The sequence below is a fragment of the Staurois parvus genome, unplaced genomic scaffold (assembly GCF_062004578.1).
Source record: "Staurois parvus isolate SC_StPar_1 unplaced genomic scaffold, SC_StPar_1.0 ptg000025l, whole genome shotgun sequence".
Taxonomy (NCBI): domain Eukaryota; kingdom Metazoa; phylum Chordata; class Amphibia; order Anura; family Ranidae; genus Staurois; species Staurois parvus.
In genome coordinates, this window is record NW_028317821.1 from 7,483,998 (window position 1) to 7,501,257 (window position 17,260).

Below are 17,260 nucleotides of genomic sequence, written 5' to 3' on the forward strand. Positions count from 1 at the left end.
CACTGGACTCCACTTAAATTGATAACAAGAGGTATGGAGTGGGGGCATCCCAGGAAATATATGTAAGGTATGTATGGCAGTCCATACAATAGTTATTTTTTTCCTTCATCCAGCGGGTTGAACAAAAAAAATTCATTTCAATGTGTGGATGGGGGAATTACTCCTGATGAGCTATTGTGGTCTGACAGTGGGGGGGTCTGAGAAAACAGGATCAAACTGCCTTTGATTAACCCTTTAGGTTCTGCAGTGAGTATAACAAGCATGCTTTACTGCATATAAAGACTGATACATTTTACTGTTGTGGGTTTAGTAACATTTAGTAACTTCATTTGGCATACCCTGACAGGTTCTTTACATCAGAGTCCATCTCATTACATCTTATATCAGAGTTCCCCCCATAAATCAGGGTTTCCAGAGAGCCTCCCTTACATCAGAGTACCCAGAGTTCCCCTTTACACTGGATAATCTGATGTAAAGGAGAACACTGTGAACTCTAGTGTAAAGGGGAACTCTAATGTAAGGGGGCCTCTGGTTACCATCATTCCCAGAGTCTAGCTTACATCACAGTCCTCAGAGATCTCACATCAGAATTCGCAGAGTTCCCCCTTAAATAAGAGTCCCCCTTTATACACACTGTAAAAGGGAACTCTGATGTAAGGGGGGACCACCAGAGACCCCCGTACATCAGAGTTCCCCTTTGTATACACTGTAAGGGAGACAATGACAAAAGGGGGATCTCTGTGGACTGTGGTGTAAGGGCCTCTGATATGAGGGAGTCTCTGGTCACCACAGAAATCCCACTTACATCAGTTACCCTGTACCCCAGAGTCTGCAGAGTTCCCCTTTAAACCAGAGTGCCAGAGAATAGGTATATCTAAAAGAGGGTCAGGTCAGCCATGGCAGCCCCATAATAGCATCTGCAGAGTCTTTTACTTTACTTCCCCCCCCCCTTCAGTATGTATAAGCAGTGCCCTCCCCTCCATGGAACTAGGAATCCTAGCATAGCGCAATGGGCTCTCATTTCTCAGCTGCTCCCCAGTGCCCCCCCATACAACATGACTGAGCATGATTACATGAGAAAACACGTTATCTCCCTGGCTGCTGCAGTGACACACACTGCCAGAGTCTGTGCCCCTCATCTTCCACTCTCTCCTCAGTGACCCAGCGAGTCCCCCTCACCTTAGTTGGCTCCATTGTCTGCAGGGCAGAAAATGGGAGGCGAGGCACTCGGAGGCAGAGCAGGGAGGAGAAAGTTACAGCCTCCTCCTCTGCCGGGGCCTGTGCTTGCTCTTGATTGGTTGTTAGGACGCTGTGTGGTCCTAGCAATGAATAATTTTCAAAGCAATGGACACTGGGCAGAGGTAGGCAGCAGCTCACCCTCTCATTGTGCTCCTCTGATGTAGGAAGGACTTGACTCAATTAATTCTTGCCTTAGGTCAATCATACATGGATCGAAGTTCAGCCAATTCAAGCTAAATTTCAATCCATGTATGGGCAGGGAGGTTGTACAAAGTTGATCTACCAATCTAATTCTGTACAACCGCCATGTCAGGATTTTTTGTTAAAAATAGCAAACATGTTATACTTGCCTGCTTTGTGCAATAGATTTGCAGAGTGGCACTGATCTTCCTCTTCTGGGGTCCCCCGCAGGTACTCCTAGTTCCTCCTCGCCTCAGTGTGCTACCATAGGAAGCAACTTCCTATAGTGGCACATCTGCGGGTTCGATCCCAAGCCATGCTGCCTGCATCCATAGATACAGACAGTGTGGCGCAGCCTCGCCACCACCAAGGGATTTGACTGACAGCAGCAGGACAACGATGGTTTCCATTGCCTCAGTAAAGCCTGTGAGAGCGGGAAGAACTGCTAGAAACTGGTGCAGCGGTGAATTGAATGAGGGCTCACGTAAGTATAAGGGGGGGGGGGGGGGTGAGGGTGTGAAATTATTACCTAAACATATTTTACCCTAACCCAGGGTATGGATTAATGTAAAAAATGTTTAAGCTTTAGAGCCACTTTAATTCAGATTTCTTTCCCCGAGGCAGGTCTCTCAGGACCCCGATCATACCAGCAGAGATAGTATACAGACAGCCACCCCAGCCAAAAGGCCAGAATGACTGTGGAGCAAACCTACTTGATAAGAACAGATATTACTGTCAGGGCTCCCGGGTATGACCAGAGGTGTGTGACTGACGCAGGGAAACGCAGACTTCAGATATGTTATAAACAATACGATTTATTAACACTAACAATACAAACATAAACGCAGTGCAATACTAAACATAATACAGTGCAAACAAACCCAACCAACCATCCACAGATACCAGTACAAACAATGCAAGCCTCGTCAGGCAGGCCGGGTCAATATCAATCGGGCAGGTAGGTACAGGGGGAGCAAGCGGAGAATGGTCGGGGTCACAAGCCAGGGTCAGCAGGTAGCGGGCAGCGTGGTACAGAGTGTCAGGCAGAGGGATGGTCAGGAACGAGCCGGGGTCAGAGCAGGAGAAGTCAGCAGAGGTATAGATCAGGCCGGGTCAGCAACAAGACAGGAACAGGAATAGGAACAGGAACAGGAAGCAGGAACAGGATAGGGGGCCCAGGAAAAACATACACCAAGGCAGAGTCTGCAGGTCTGGCCATCCCTTAAATACACCAGCATAAGCAGTTTCAGGTGTTTTGCTGGCTGCAAGGTTGAGTCTCTGATTGCTGGGAGCACCCGCTGGCCAGCCCTGGTACTGCAGCTCATAAGGCCGGTGAGTCCCACCATTGCTGGCCAGTCCATTCCTGACAGTACCCCCCCCTCAAGGAGCGGCCTCAGGACGCTCCAAACAGTCCGAGCTGGGCAAAATGTTCCACCGCCCGGGTCTGGTAACTGGCGGGATATCAAAGACTGGCCCACCGGGCAGGACTCCGGGCAGCGGCACACCGGGCAGCGGCACACCGGGCAGCGGCACACCGGGCAGGGGCACACCGGGCTGGACTCCGGGCAGGGGCACACCGGGCTGGACTCCGGGCAGGGGCACACCGGGCTGGACTCCGGGCAGGGGCACACCGGGCTGGACTCCGGGCAGGGGCACACCGGGCTGGACTCCGGGCAGGGGCACACCGGGCTGGACTCCGGGCAGGGGCACACCGGGCTGGACTCCGGGCAGGGGCACACCGGGCTGGACTCCGGGCAGGGGCACACCGGGCTGGACTCCGGGCAGAGGCACACCGGGCTGGACTCCGGGCAGAGGCACACCGGGCTGGACTCCGGGCAGAGGCACATCGGGCTGGACTCCGGGCAGAGGCACATCGGGCTGGACTCCGGGCAGAGGCACATCGGGCTGGACTCCGGGCAGAGGCACATCGGGCTGGACTCCGGGCAGAGGCACATCGGGCTGGACTCCGGGCAGAGGCACATCGGGCTGGACTCCGGGCAGAGGCACATCGGGCTGGACTCCGGGCAGAGGCACATCGGGCTGGACTCCGGGCAGAGGCACATCGGGCTGGACTCCGGGCAGAGGCACATCGGGCTGGACTCCGGGCAGAGGCACATCGGGCTGGACTCCGGGCAGAGGCACATCGGGCTGGACTCCGGGCAGAGGCACATCGGGCTGGACTCCGGGCAGAGGCACATCGGGCTGGACTCCGGGCAGAGGCACATCGGGCTGGACTCCGGGCAGAGGCACATCGGGCTGGACTCCGGGCAGAGGCACATCGGGCTGGACTCCGGGCAGAGGCACATCGGGCTGGACTCCGGGCAGAGGCACATCGGGCTGGACTCCGGGCAGAGGCACATTGGATCACCAGGCGACGCGGCAGGCAGCGGGCCACCAGGCGGAGCGGCGGGCAGCGGGCCACCAGGCGGAGCGGCGGGCACCGAGCCCCCAGGCGGGGCGACGGGCACCGGGCCCCCAGGCGGGGCGACGGGCACCGGGCCCCCAGGCGGGGCGACGGGCACCGGGCCCCCAGGCGGGGCGACGGGCACCGGGCCCCCAGGCGGAGCGGCGGGCGCCGGACCCCCAGGCGGAGCGGCGGGCGCCGGACCCCCAGGCGGAGCGACAGGTCTCGGGCCCCCAGGCGGAGCGGCGGGCACCGAGTCACCAGGCACGACAGTGGGCTCCGAGTCAACTGGCAAGACTGCGGGCACCGAGTCAACTGGCAAGACTGCGGGCACCGAGTCAACTGGCAAGACTGCGGGCACCGAGTCAACTGGGAAGACTGCGGGCACCGAGTCGTCTGGCGGAACAGCGGGCACCGAGTCGTCTGGCAAGACTGCGGGCACCGAGTCGTCTGGCAAGACTGCGGGCACCGAGTCGTCTGGCAAGACTGCGGGCACCGAGTCAACTGGCGGAACAGCGGGCACCGAGTCGTCTGGCAAGACTGCGGGCACCGAGTCGTCTGGCAAGACTGCGGGCACCGAGTCGTCTGGCAAGACTGCGGGCACCGAGTCGTCTGGCAAGACTGCGGGCACCGAGTCGTCTGGCAAGACTGCGGGCACCGAGTCGTCTGGCAAGACTGCGGGCACCGAGTCGTCTGGCAAGACTGCGGGCACCGAGTCGTCTGGCAAGACTGCGGGCACCGAGTCGTCTGGCAAGACTGCGGGCACCGAGTCGTCTGGCATTGGATCGTCTGGCTCGACAGCGGGCATCGGGTCACTAGGTATGACAGCGGGCACTGGGTCACCAGGCATCAGGTCATTTGGCTCGCCAGCGGGCACCGCGTCATCTGGCAAGGCAGTGGGCACCGAGTCACCAGGTACGACAGCGGGCTCTGAGTCAATTGGCACGACAGCGGGCACCGGATCAGGTACCGGATCATCTGGATCAACAGCGGGCATCGAGTCAACTGGCCTAATAGGATCATCAGGCTGGATCAGTTCATTATGCTGGGTAGAAGCATCCGGCTGAGTAGAGGCATCCGGCTGAGTAGAGGCTTCAGGCTGAGTGGAGGCTTCAGGCTGAGTGGAGGCTTCAGGCTGAGTGGAGGCTTCAGGCTGAGTGGAGGCTTCAGGCTGAGTGGAGGCATCAGGCTGAGTGGAGGCATCAGGCTGAAGAGAGGCATCAGGCTGAAGAGAGGCATCAGGCTGAAGAGAGGCATCAGGCTGAAGAGAGGCATCAGGCTGAAGAGAGGCATCAGGCTGAACCACGGAAGGCAGGTTCTCGGACGGCAGGCTGACCGGTTTGGATACTGGCAGGATGGTATTGGTTGGAAAGAATTTTAGCGGTTTTCTGGTTTTAACTACTGTGGCACTGCAAGTAAACGCAGGTCTGCAAACGAATGGAGCAGCTGGAGACAGAGAAGAGCTAGAGGATGGAACAGTCGCTACAGAGGGCTTCTTTACAGGGTTAAAGGCAGGATAGGTAAAGCGAGTGGGAACAGGGTACTGACATGCGGTAGATAGCCAAGTATACTGGGCTGTAACTGGAGGAGTTGTTGGGAATACAGGAGTAGAGCTTTGAGGAAATAGATTAGAAGCAGGACTGGGACTTTGTAAGCTGACTGAGGCTGGGTGTAACAAATCTGTCCATGTCTGCAGTATGGGTTGAACAAAGCTGAGCTTACACAAAGCCTGTCTGACCAAAGACTGCACTGCGTTTATACAATCTCTTAGTACCTGTGGTGAACATGTGGAATAACGCTCCAGAAAGTAACCCACATCATCCTCTAATAACCACACCAGGGACTCTACCTGGTCTGCACTAAATGGTGGCAAAAATTCATCCCTGCATTCGGGGGTACCAGATGAAACCAACTCAGCACAAACCTCAATCAATGGCTGCACCTCAGAGAATTCTGTGCCCTGATCTACTAGAACATGAGCGACCCGTATACATTCTAGCAGTTCATCCCGGGTATACTCCTTCAGAGTTTGATAAGCATACTCCCTGTCATCAAACACTAGCAGATATAAATACGCAACCTCATCCAGATCCATCCTTCCCATCAACAAACCAAGATGGCTTCCCTGTGCAGCCACTTCTGGTCAGGATTGGCCTTGGTGTAATGTCAGGGCTCCCGGGTATGACCAGAGGTGTGTGACTGACGCAGGGAAACGCAGACTTCAGATGTTATAAACAATACGATTTATTAACACTAACAATACAAACATAAACGCAGTGCAATACTAAACATAATACAGTGCAAACAAACCCAACCAACCACCCACAGATAACAGTACAAACAATGCAAGCGTCGTCAGGCAGGCCGGGTCAATATCAATCGGGCAGGTAGGTACAGGGGGAGCAAGCGGAGAATGGTCGGGGTCACAAGCCAGGGTCAGCAGGTAGCGGGCAGCGTGGTACAGAGTGTCAGGCAGAGGGATGGTCAGGAATAAGCCGGGGTCAGAGCAGGAGAAGTCAGCAGAGGTATAGATCAGGCCGGGTCAGCAACAAGACAGGAACAGGAATAGGAACAGGAACAGGATACAGGGCCCAGGAAAAACATACACCAAGGCAGAGTCTGCAGGTCTGGCCATCCCTTAAATACACCAGCATAAGCAGTTTCAGGTGTTTTGCTGGCTGCAAGGTTGAGTCTCTGATTGCTGGGAGCACCCGCTGGCCAGCCCTGGTACTGCAGCTCATAAGGCTGGTGAGTCCCACCATTGCTGGCCAGTCCATTCCTGACAATTACACTTGATCTTAGTGCAGTTCACATTGCACACATTATTTGCTGTGAGCTGTGAATTAGATCAGTGTTTATCAACTTTTTTTCAGCCAATGCACCATTTATAATTTTAACGCCCTCCAGGTTAATTAGATAGGAGTTTTTTGTTAGATAGAGGCTGAGTAGCCCATCCTTCCAGAAACTGGAGAACTTCTGGAACAGGGGAGGAGGCCCAGATCTGCATGTTTGAGGGACCTTGGCCAATCCCATGGCAGGAGACTAGGCATGGTGACCAGGGTAGCCCTCAAATATCACAGAGCCTGGAGAGCAGGGAGAGTGTCGGGTGGAAGATGAACTGAGAGGAAGGCTGGAGTGTTGAGCCTGGGAGGGGGCCACAGAGAGGGAAGCCTGCCTACAGGCAGGATGCTGGATGGGAGGATTTCTACTGCCTCAACGTCTCCTTGGGAGGACAACCTGTAAGCAAGGAAAGAGCCAGCCCAGCGTAAGGCTTGAAGGCAGCCACCAACCCACCACACTAGCAGGTGAGGACACAGTGTGAGTCCTCCTACACCCCCTGGGTCAGATAAGCACAGACATGGTCACGTGCAATACCCAACTAGTCTTCATCTGGGGCTGCTTAACTGCAAGAGCTCTTGGGACCCCTTTGCTCAGGGATACCCTCAGTACAGCTAGTTGGAGAGGAGGATTCAGTCAGGGTCTGAGGAGGTACACCAAAAAGGATTGTAGCATTCCTTAACAGTGCCTTTTGCTATTTTTCCTGCTTGTTCACATTCTTGTACAAAGTTACTAAGAAATTCGGCCTAGATTTTTCACAGTTCCTTGGGCATCTCATATGCCCCTAGAACCCCTTAATAAAAACTAAAAAAACAGCTCAAGGACTGTTTAATGACTCTCAAGGTACAAGTCTGGAAAATACATGTTGCCTGGCTGTGCAGAGCATAGGTGGACCCAAAAGAAATCCAGCGGCCCTTACGAGGGTAGTGCTACATAATTATGCACATTGTTGGGGCACCCCATTCTAAAATTTTAAAAACGAAGCTAATGGTTTAACATATCGTAACAGCATCCACACACGTAGAACACTTAACATTAGAGGTAATTTATTCCTCCACTTTTGCACAATGGTGCTGACTAATATTCCAGCGTTTCTCTTCCCCCTCAAAATACACCACATGAACTTTGGGGAGTATCACCAGGCCCGGACTGGCGATAGGGCGCACTGGGTATTTGCCCAGTAGACCGGGGCTGCCTGCATAGGACAGGCTGCTGGGCGGCACATAGAGGACTGTGCATTTCTCGGCTGCCTCTCCAGCATGCAGTCAGCTCCTGTATGCTCCCTCATCTCCTCCAGCGCTGCAGAGGATCTGTCAGCATATTCTAAGCCCAGTGCTGACAGCCTCCTTTCTTTTTAATACTTCTCTCTCTGTCTCCTATTTCTCTCCTTTCCTTTCTCTCTGTCTCCTATTTCTCTCCTTTCCTTTCTCTCTGTCTCCTATTTCTCTCCTTTCCTTTCTCTCTGTCTCCTATTTCTCTCCTTTCCTTTCTCTCTGTTTCCTGTTTCTCTCCTTTCTCTTTAATACTTCTCTCTCTGTGTCTACTATTTCTATCCTTTCTTTCTCTCTCTCTCCTTTCTTTTTCTCCTATTTCTCTCCTTTCTTTTTCGTTCTCTATCTCCTGTTTCTCTCCTTTTCTTCTGTCTCCTGTTTCTCTTTCTTTCTTTCCCTCCATTCCCTCTCCTTCCTTTCTTTTTTGCCTCCTTCTATACATCTCTTTTTCTCTATCTCTGTGTCTCCTGTTTCCCTCCTTCCTTCTTTCTATACAACTCTTTCTTTCCCTCCTTCTATATGTCTTGCATTCTTTCTCTCGGTCTCCTTCCTTCCACTCTTTCCCTCCTTCCTTTTTTTCCTCCTTTCTTTCTTTTCATCTTTCCCTCCTATACGTCTCGTTCTCTCTGTCTCCTGTTTCTCTCCTTCCTTTTTCTTTCCCTCCTTCTATACGTCTCTTTTCCTCTCTGTCTCCTGTTTCCCTCCTTCCTTCTATACGTTTCTCTTTTGCTCTCTCTTGTATCCTGTTTCTCTCCTTCTATACATCTCTATTTCTCTGTCTCCCTCCTTCCTTCTTTCCCTTTGTCTATACATCTCTTTTTCTATCTCTGTTTCCCTCCTTCCTTCTTTCTATATGTCTCTCTTTTGCTCTCACTCTCTGTCTCCTGTTTCTCTTTTCTTTCTTTGCATCCTTCCTTCTTTCCCTCCTTCCTTCATATATGTATCTTTCTTTCTCTCTGTCTCCTGTTTCTCTTTTCTTTCTTTGCATCCTTCCTTCTTTCCCTCCTTCCTTCATATATGTATCTTTCTTTCTCTCTGTCTCCTGTTTCCCTCCTTCCTCTCCTTCTTTCCAGCCTTCCTTCTCTGTCTCCTGTTTCCCTCTTTCCTTACATTTCTTTTTCTTTCTCTCCGTTTCCTTCCTTCCTTCATTCTTTCCCTCCTTCCTATATATCTCTCTTTCTTTCTCTCACACTCTGTCTCCTGTTTCTCTCTTTCTTTTCCTCCCTCCTTCTTTACGTCTTTCTTTCTCTCTCTGTCGTTTCCCTCTGTCAGAGCCTGGGTCTGAACCTGGGCCTTCTGCAGTGAGTGGCAATGTTTCTTCTCGCTGAGCCACCTGGAATGCTGAACAGCTCCCTTGACAATTATTTGGATGATCCTACCTTGACCTTGTTTATCTTGAACCCCTTGCTCCTCCCATGAACTTCCTGATATAAGCCATGTCTCTGCATATCCTGTTTGCCAGATTATTGTGCTCCTTATCATCTCTGCTGCTCTGTATTTTGCTATCACTCGTTATTGACTCTTGGCTTGTTCTCGATTATGCTTCTGCCTGATCCCAACCTGCGACTGCTCCTTACCGACCTTGGCTTGGAGCTATCCTGTCTCAGCGAAGTGATGAAAAAAATGCAGCTTCATCCTTGTGCCTACTTCTCTCGTTTGATGTCCACAGCTGAAAAGAATTACGACATTGGGAATAAAGAGTTACCAGCAATTAAGGAAGCCTTTTCTGAATGGAGGCATCTGCTAGAAGGGGTTAATCATCCTGTAACTGTTCTCACTGACCATAAAAATCTGGAATTCATTCGCTCGGCCAAGAGATTGTCTTCTAGACAAGCACGTTGGTCTTTATTCTTTTCCAGATTCAATTTTATTATATCACATCAACCTGGATCGAGGAATGGCAAGGCCGATCCCTTATCAAGGATGCTGTCTGAGCCTCCCCAGGAGGGCAACTCTGAATCTTCAATCCTAACTCAAAAGAATTTCCTAGGGGCCACAAGTACAAAGACATTCTTGAGTCTTCTCAAAGAGGGTTATGAGAATGACCCACTTCTCAATGATCCTCCTAAGGACATTAACCTTGAATACAAGAATGGCTTTTGGACTCAAGCACATTGTCTCTATGTACCTGAGTCTGATCGGGTGGAAGCCCTCAAATTAGTTCATGACTCTAAACTTGCAGGACATTTTGGGATTTCAAAGACAGATGAACTTTTGTCACGTTCCTTCTGGTGGCCTAGTTATAGGAAAGATATCAAACACTACATGGCCTCCTGTCTGACATGAGCACGTCATAAGACACCCCAAGCTTCTCCTTTGGGGTTGCTCCAGCCACTTCCTATTCCATCAAGGCTTTGGGGGTCAATTTCTATGGACTTTGTAGTCTAATTACCTCCCTCAAAAGAAATGACCACTATCTTGGTGGTCGTCGACCGTCTTACTAAGATGGCTCATTTTATACCGGTTAAGGGGGTACATCCGCAGTCTAATGGTCAGACCGAGAGGACCAATCAAACTTTGGAGCAGTACCTTCGGTGTTTTTTCAGTTATCTTCAGGATGACTGGGTGGAATATCTACCTACGGCAGAGTTTGCCTATAACAATGCTAAAGTAAGCTCCACCTCCCAAAGCCCTTTTTTCCTCAATACGGGGTATCATCCAGTTTTTATTCCTGATCTCCCTATCGCAACTCAAATTCCTACTGTTGCCAACAGATTAACTACATTGCAGGAGATTCAGGCAAAGTTGATCGAGACTTTGGGGGAGGCTCAGGAATGTTATAAAAAGGCTGCCGACAGTCATCGCAGATCACTTCCTACCTTTCATGTGGGCAACAAGTTTGGCTATCAACCAAAAATCTGAAGGTTCATGTTCCATCTGCAAAGTTGGGCCAAATGTTTGTGGGACCTTTCCAGATTTCTGCTCTCGTCAACCCAGTCATCTTTCGCTTAAAACTTACTGACAGTATGGAAGATTCACCCTGTTTTTCACGTATCGCTTTTCATACCATTTCATGAAAATACTTTCTCTGGAAGAATTCTTCCACCTCCTCCACCTGTTGAGGTACAGGGTGAGGAAGAAAATGTGGTGGAGAAGATTCTTGACTTCAGGATGTTTAGAGGGAAATTGCAATATCTTGTCCAATGGGAAGAATATGGGCAAGAGGAGAATTCTTGGGAGCCTGAGGAAAATGTTCATGCTCCTAGATTAACAAGAGAATTCCACCGGAGGTTTCCCCACAAGCCTGGTCCTAAGACATCCAGGGGACGTCCTGTGAGAAGAGTACTGTCAAGAGCCTTGGCCCAAACCTGGGCCTTCTGCGGTGAGTGTCAATGTTTCTTCTTGCTGAGCCACCTGGAATGCTGGACAGTTTCCTTGACAATTATTTGGATGATCCTACCTTGACCTTGTTTATCATGAACCTTGCACCCCTTGCTCCTCCCATGAACTTCCTTATAGAAGCCATGTCTCTGCACTTCCTGTTTGCCAGATTATTGTGCTCTCCAGCCAGTATCGTGCTCCTTATCTCTGCTGCTCCGTATTTTGCTATCGCTCATTATTGACCCTTGGCTTGTTCTCGACTACACTTCTGCCTGATCCCAACCTGCGATTGCTTCTTACCGACCTTAGCTTGTTTACTGACCACGCTTCCGTTTGATCCTTACCTGTTTATACGCTACTAGACCTCCACTTGCTCACCTCCTGGTGGGGTGATCCTGAGGACCACGACCTGGTGCTAACACACAGCCAAATCCATCTCCACCATTAGGAGCTCTGGTGAACACTGGTTGGTACTTAGACCAACTGAGTCTGCCGGGCCCTGATCGCCACTGGCTGCCCGCCGGTCTGCTCCCGCCCGCCTCGGTTGATCCCACTCCTCCGCCATGGTGACCTGCCTGTGTAACTATCCTGCTGGTTTCAGGTAAGCCTTTCCACTGCTAGAGCAACTGATCTTTGAGCCTGATCGTGACACCCTCCTCCCTTTCTTTCTCTCCCTATCTTTTCCCTCCTTCCTCTCTTTCTTTTCCCTCCTTCCTTCCTTTCTTTCTCTCCTTCCTTCCTTTCTTTCTCTCCTTTCTTTCTTTCTCTCCTTCCTTTCTTCCTTCTCTTCCACAAACAAATGTAAAAAATAATAAAATTGTAAAAAAATAAACATAAAAACCTTCTGACACTAGTGGAAGAACTACCAGGGTTGCAAAGGTCACTCTTGTGACCAGTCCCTGGCGTTTCGCCACCGGGATCTGAGGAAAGGGTCCCTGTGCTTTGGGCTGCTCAGTCCAAAGTGCCCAAGCCTAATGTTTGTCCTAGTCCAGGCCTGCCGACACCTCAGACAGAGCACTCTGTACAGGGTACACCAACACCTGGGGGGGGGAGGCTCTGTAACACGGTGCACCGACACCTCAGGCAGAACGCTCTGTACAGGGTACACTGACACCTCAGGCAGAGCGCTCAGCACAGTGTACACAGACACCTCAGGCAGAGCGCTCTGCACAGTGTACACAGACACCTCAGGCAGAGCGCTCTGCACAGTGTACACAGACACCTCAAGCAGAGCGCTATGTACAGGGTGCACCGACACCTCAAGCAGAGCGCTATGTACAGGGTGCACCGACACCTCAAGCAGAGCGCTATGTACAGGGTGCACCGACACCTCAAGCAGAGCGCTATGTACAGGGTGCACCGACACCTCAAGCAGAGCGCTATGTACAGGGTGCACCGACACCTCAAGCAGAGCGCTATGTACAGGGTGCACCGACACCTCAAGCAGAGCGCTATGTACAGGGTGCACCGACACCTCAAGCAGAGCGCTATGTACAGGGTACAGGGACACTTCAGGCGGAGTGCTCTGTAGAGGGTACACCGACACCTCAAGCAGAGCGCTATGTACAGGGTACACGGACACTTCAGGCAGAGCGCTATGTACAGGGTACACCGACACCTCAAGCAGAGCGCTATGTACAGGGTACACCGACACCTCAAGCAGAGCGCTATGTACAGGGTACAGGGACACTTCAGGCAGAGCGCTATGTACAGGGTACACCGACACCTCAAGCAGAGCGCTATGTACAGGGTACACCGACACCTCAAGCAGAGCGCTATGTACAGGGTACACCGACACCTCAAGCAGAGCGCTATGCACAGGGTACAGGGACACTTCAGGCGGAGTGCTCTGTAGAGGGTACACCGACACCTCAAGCAGAGCGCTATGTACAGGGTACACGGACACTTCAGGCAGAGCGCTATGTACAGGGTACACCGACACCTCAAGCAGAGCGCTATGTACAGGGTACACCGACACCTCAAGCAGAGCGCTATGTACAGGGTACACCGACACCTCAAGCAGAGCGCTATGTACAGGGTACACCGACACCTCAAGCAGAGCGCTATGCACAGGGTACAGGGACACTTCAGGCGGAGTGCTCTGTAGAGGGTACACCGACACCTCAAGCAGAGCGCTATGTACAGGGTACACGGACACTTCAGGCAGAGCGCTATGTACAGGGTACACCGACACCTCAAGCAGAGCGCTATGTACAGGGTGCACCGACACCTCAAGCAGAGCGCTATGTACAGGGTACACCGACACCTCAAGCAGAGCGCTATGTACAGGGTACACCGACACCTCAAGCAGAGAGCTATGTACAGGGTACACCGACACCTCAAGCAGAGCGCTATGTACAGGGTGCACCGAAACCTCAAGCAGAGCGCTATGTACAGGGTGCACCGACACCTCAAGCAGAGCGCTATGTACAGGGTGCACCGACACCTCAAGCAGAGTGCTATGCACAGGGTACACCGACACCTCAAGCAGAGCGCTATGTACAGGGTACAGGGACACTTCAGGCGGAGTGCTCTGTAGAGGGTACACCTACACTTCCGGGGGAGCATTCTGTACAGGGTACACTGCCACTTCAGGCAGAGCGCTCTGTACAGGGTACCCTGACACCTCAGGCAAAGCACTCTGGTACAGGGTACACCAACACCTCCAACACCTGGGGGGCTCTGGAACACTGACACCTGGGGGGGGCTCTGGTACAGGACCTGGGGGGGGGGGGGGGCTCTGGTACATAGCACACCAACTTGGGGGGGGGGGCTCTGGTACAGGGTACATCAACACATGATGGGGGGGCTTTGGTACAGGGTACACCAACACCTGGGGGGAGGGGGCTCTGGTACAGGGTCAACAAACACCTCCAACACCTGGGGGGGGGCTCTGGTACAGGGTACACTGACACCTGGGGGGGCTCTGGCACAGGGTACACCAACACCTGGGGGGGTTCTGGTACAGGGTAAACAAACACCTGGGGGGGTCTGGTACAGGGTACACTGACACTTGGAGGGGGGGTCTCTGGTACAGGGTACTCCGACACCTGGGGGGGCTCTCGTACAGGGTACACTAACACCTGGAGGGGGGGGGCTTTGGTACAGGGTACACCGACACCTGGGGGGGCTCTGGTACAGGGTACACCGACACCAGGGGGGGGGCTCTGTACAGGGTACACCGACACCAGGGGGGGGCTCTGTACAGGGTACACCGACACCTGGGGGGCTGTTGTACAGGGTACACTAACACCTGGAGTGGGGGGGGGGGCTCTGGTACAGGGTACACTAACACCTGGAGTGGGGGGGGGGGGGCTCTGGTGCAGGGTACACTAACACCTGGAGTGGGGGGGGGGCTCTGGTGCAGGGTACACTAACACCTGGAGTGGGGGGGGGGCTCTGGTACAGGGTACACTAACACCTGGAGTGGGGGGGGCTCTGGTACAGGGTACACTAACACCTGGAGTGGGGGGGGGGGCTCTGGTACAGGGTACACTAACACCTGGAGTGGAGTGGGGGGGTGGCTCTGGTACAGAGTACACTAACACCTGGAGTGGAGTGGGGGGGTGGCTCTGGTACAGGGTACACTAACACCTGGAGTAGGGGGGGGCTCTGGTACAGGGTACACTAACACCTGGAGTGGAGTGGGGGGGTGGCTCTGGTACAGGGTACACTAACACCTGGAGTGGGGGGGGGCTCTGGTACAGGGTACACTAACACCTGGAGTGGGGGGGGCTCTGGTACAGGGTACACTAACACCTGGAGTGGGGGGGGCTCTGGTACAGGGTACACTAACACCTGGAGTGGGGGGGGGGCTCTGGTACAGGGTACACTAACACCTGGAGTGGGGGGGGCTCTGGTACAGGGTACACTAACACCTGGAGTGGGGGGGGCTCTGGTACAGGGTACACTAACACCTGGAGTGGGGGGGGGGCTCTGGTACAGGGTACACTAACACCTGGAGTGGGGGGGGGGCTCTGGTACAGGGTACACTAACACCTGGAGTGGGGGGGGCTCTGGTACAGGGTACACTAACACCTGGAGTGGGGGGGGGGCTCTGGTACAGGGTACACTAACACCTGGAGTGGGGGGGGGCTCTGGTACAGGGTACACTAACACCTGGAGTGGGGGGGCTCTGGTACAGGGTACACTAACACCTGGAGTGGGGGGGGGCTCTGGTACAGGGTACACTAACACCTGGAGTGGGGGGGGGGCTCTGGTGCAGGGTACACTAACACCTGGAGTGGGGGGGGGGCTCTGGTACAGGGTACACTAACACCTGGAGTGGGGGGGGGCTCTGGTACAGGGTACACTAACACCTGGAGTGGGGGGGGGGGCTCTGGTGCAGGGTACACTAACACCTGGAGTGGGGGGGGCTCTGGTACAGGGTACACTAACACCTGGAGTGGGGGGGGCTCTGGTACAGGGTACACTAACACCTGGAGTGGGGGGGGCTCTGGTACAGGGTACACTAACACCTGGAGTGGGGGGGGGGGCTCTGGTGCAGGGTACACTAACACCTGGAGTGGGGGGGGGCTCTGGTACAGGGTACACTAACACCTGGAGTGGGGGGGGGGCTCTGGTACAGGGTACACTAACACCTGGAGTGGGGGGGGCTCTGGTACAGGGTACACTAACACCTGGAGTGGGGGGGGGGGGCTCTGGTACAGGGTACATTAACACCTGGAGTGGGGGGGGGGGGGCTCTGGTACAGGGTACACTAACACCTGGAGTGGGGGGGGGGGCTCTGGTACAGGGTACACTAACACCTGGAGTGGGGGGGGGCTCTGGTACAGGGTACACTAACACCTGGAGTGGAGTGGGGGGGTGGCTCTGGTACAGAGTACACTAACACCTGGAGTGGAGTGGGGGGGTGGCTCTGGTACAGGGTACACTAACACCTGGAGTGGGGGGGGCTCTGGTACAGGGTACACTAACACCTGGAGTGGGGGGGGGCTCTGGTACAGGGTACACTAACACCTGGAGTGGGGGGGGCTCTGGTACAGGGTACACTAACACCTGGAGTGGAGTGGGGGGGTGGCTCTGGTACAGGGTACACTAACACCTGGAGTGGGGGGGGGGCTCTGGTACAGGGTACACTAACACCTGGAGTGGGGGGGGCTCTGGTACAGGGTACACTAACACCTGGAGTGGGGGGGGGGCTCTGGTACAGGGTACACTAACACCTGGAGTGGGGGGGGCTCTGGTACAGGGTACACTAACACCTGGAGTGGGGGGGGGGCTCTGGTACAGGGTACACTAACACCTGGAGTGGGGGGGGCTCTGGTACAGGGTACACTAACACCTGGAGTGGGGGGGGCTCTGGTACAGGGTACACTAACACCTGGAGTGGGGGGGGGCTCTGGTACAGGGTACACTAACACCTGGAGTGGGGGGGGGGGGCTCTGGTACAGGGTACACCGACACCTGGGGGGGCTCTGGTACAAGTTACACTGTCACACGGTACACCGACACCTCAGGCAGAGCGCTGTGTGTTGCCGTGTCAGGCTGCTCCATTCTTCCGGGATGAAGTTCCCTAGTCCGGCCCCCTGAACTTTAGGGCGGGGGAAGGGAGCTGGTTCCCCGGACAGGAAGGAGAGTCGGGAGGGGAGAAGAGATGGTGTCCTCACTGTATTTTCCGGAGCCCCTGACTGCCCTGCAGCTGAAGCGCCTGGAAGAACACAAGTACAGCGCCCATGGCCGCTCTCTGCTGGAGCCCCTCATGCAGGTCTATTGGAACTGGCTGGTGGAGAGGGTGCCCCTGTGGATGGCCCCCAACACTATCACCATGGTGGGGCTGACCATGAATGTGTTGACCACCCTCGTCATAGCCTACTACTGCCCCAGCGCCACCGAGGAGGTGAGTGGTCTCCAGAGGTGTCCGTGTGTCCAGCCTGAGGCTTCCTGGTGGGCATTGTGCCAGGCTGTTGTCTGATATCATGCAGTGCTCCATGGACTGGCCTCACCTTCACACAGTACATTGTCATCACTATACACATGATGGGCA

At 53.9% G+C, this 17,260-nt stretch overlaps 1 protein-coding gene across 1 annotated transcript in view; it reads left to right on the forward strand.

Annotated features, from left to right (window-relative positions):
* The first annotated feature begins 16,800 nt into the window (after nt 1-16,800).
* The window catches only part of CHPT1 (choline phosphotransferase 1), a 52,459-nt gene continuing 51,999 nt past the window's right edge, over nt 16,801-17,260 (forward strand). The window contains exon 1 of the mRNA XM_089651803.1: nt 16,801-17,113. Within this exon, the coding sequence (XP_089507929.1) occupies nt 16,871-17,113 (243 nt within the window). The 5' untranslated portion in view covers nt 16,801-16,870. The remainder of the gene's footprint in view (nt 17,114-17,260) is intronic.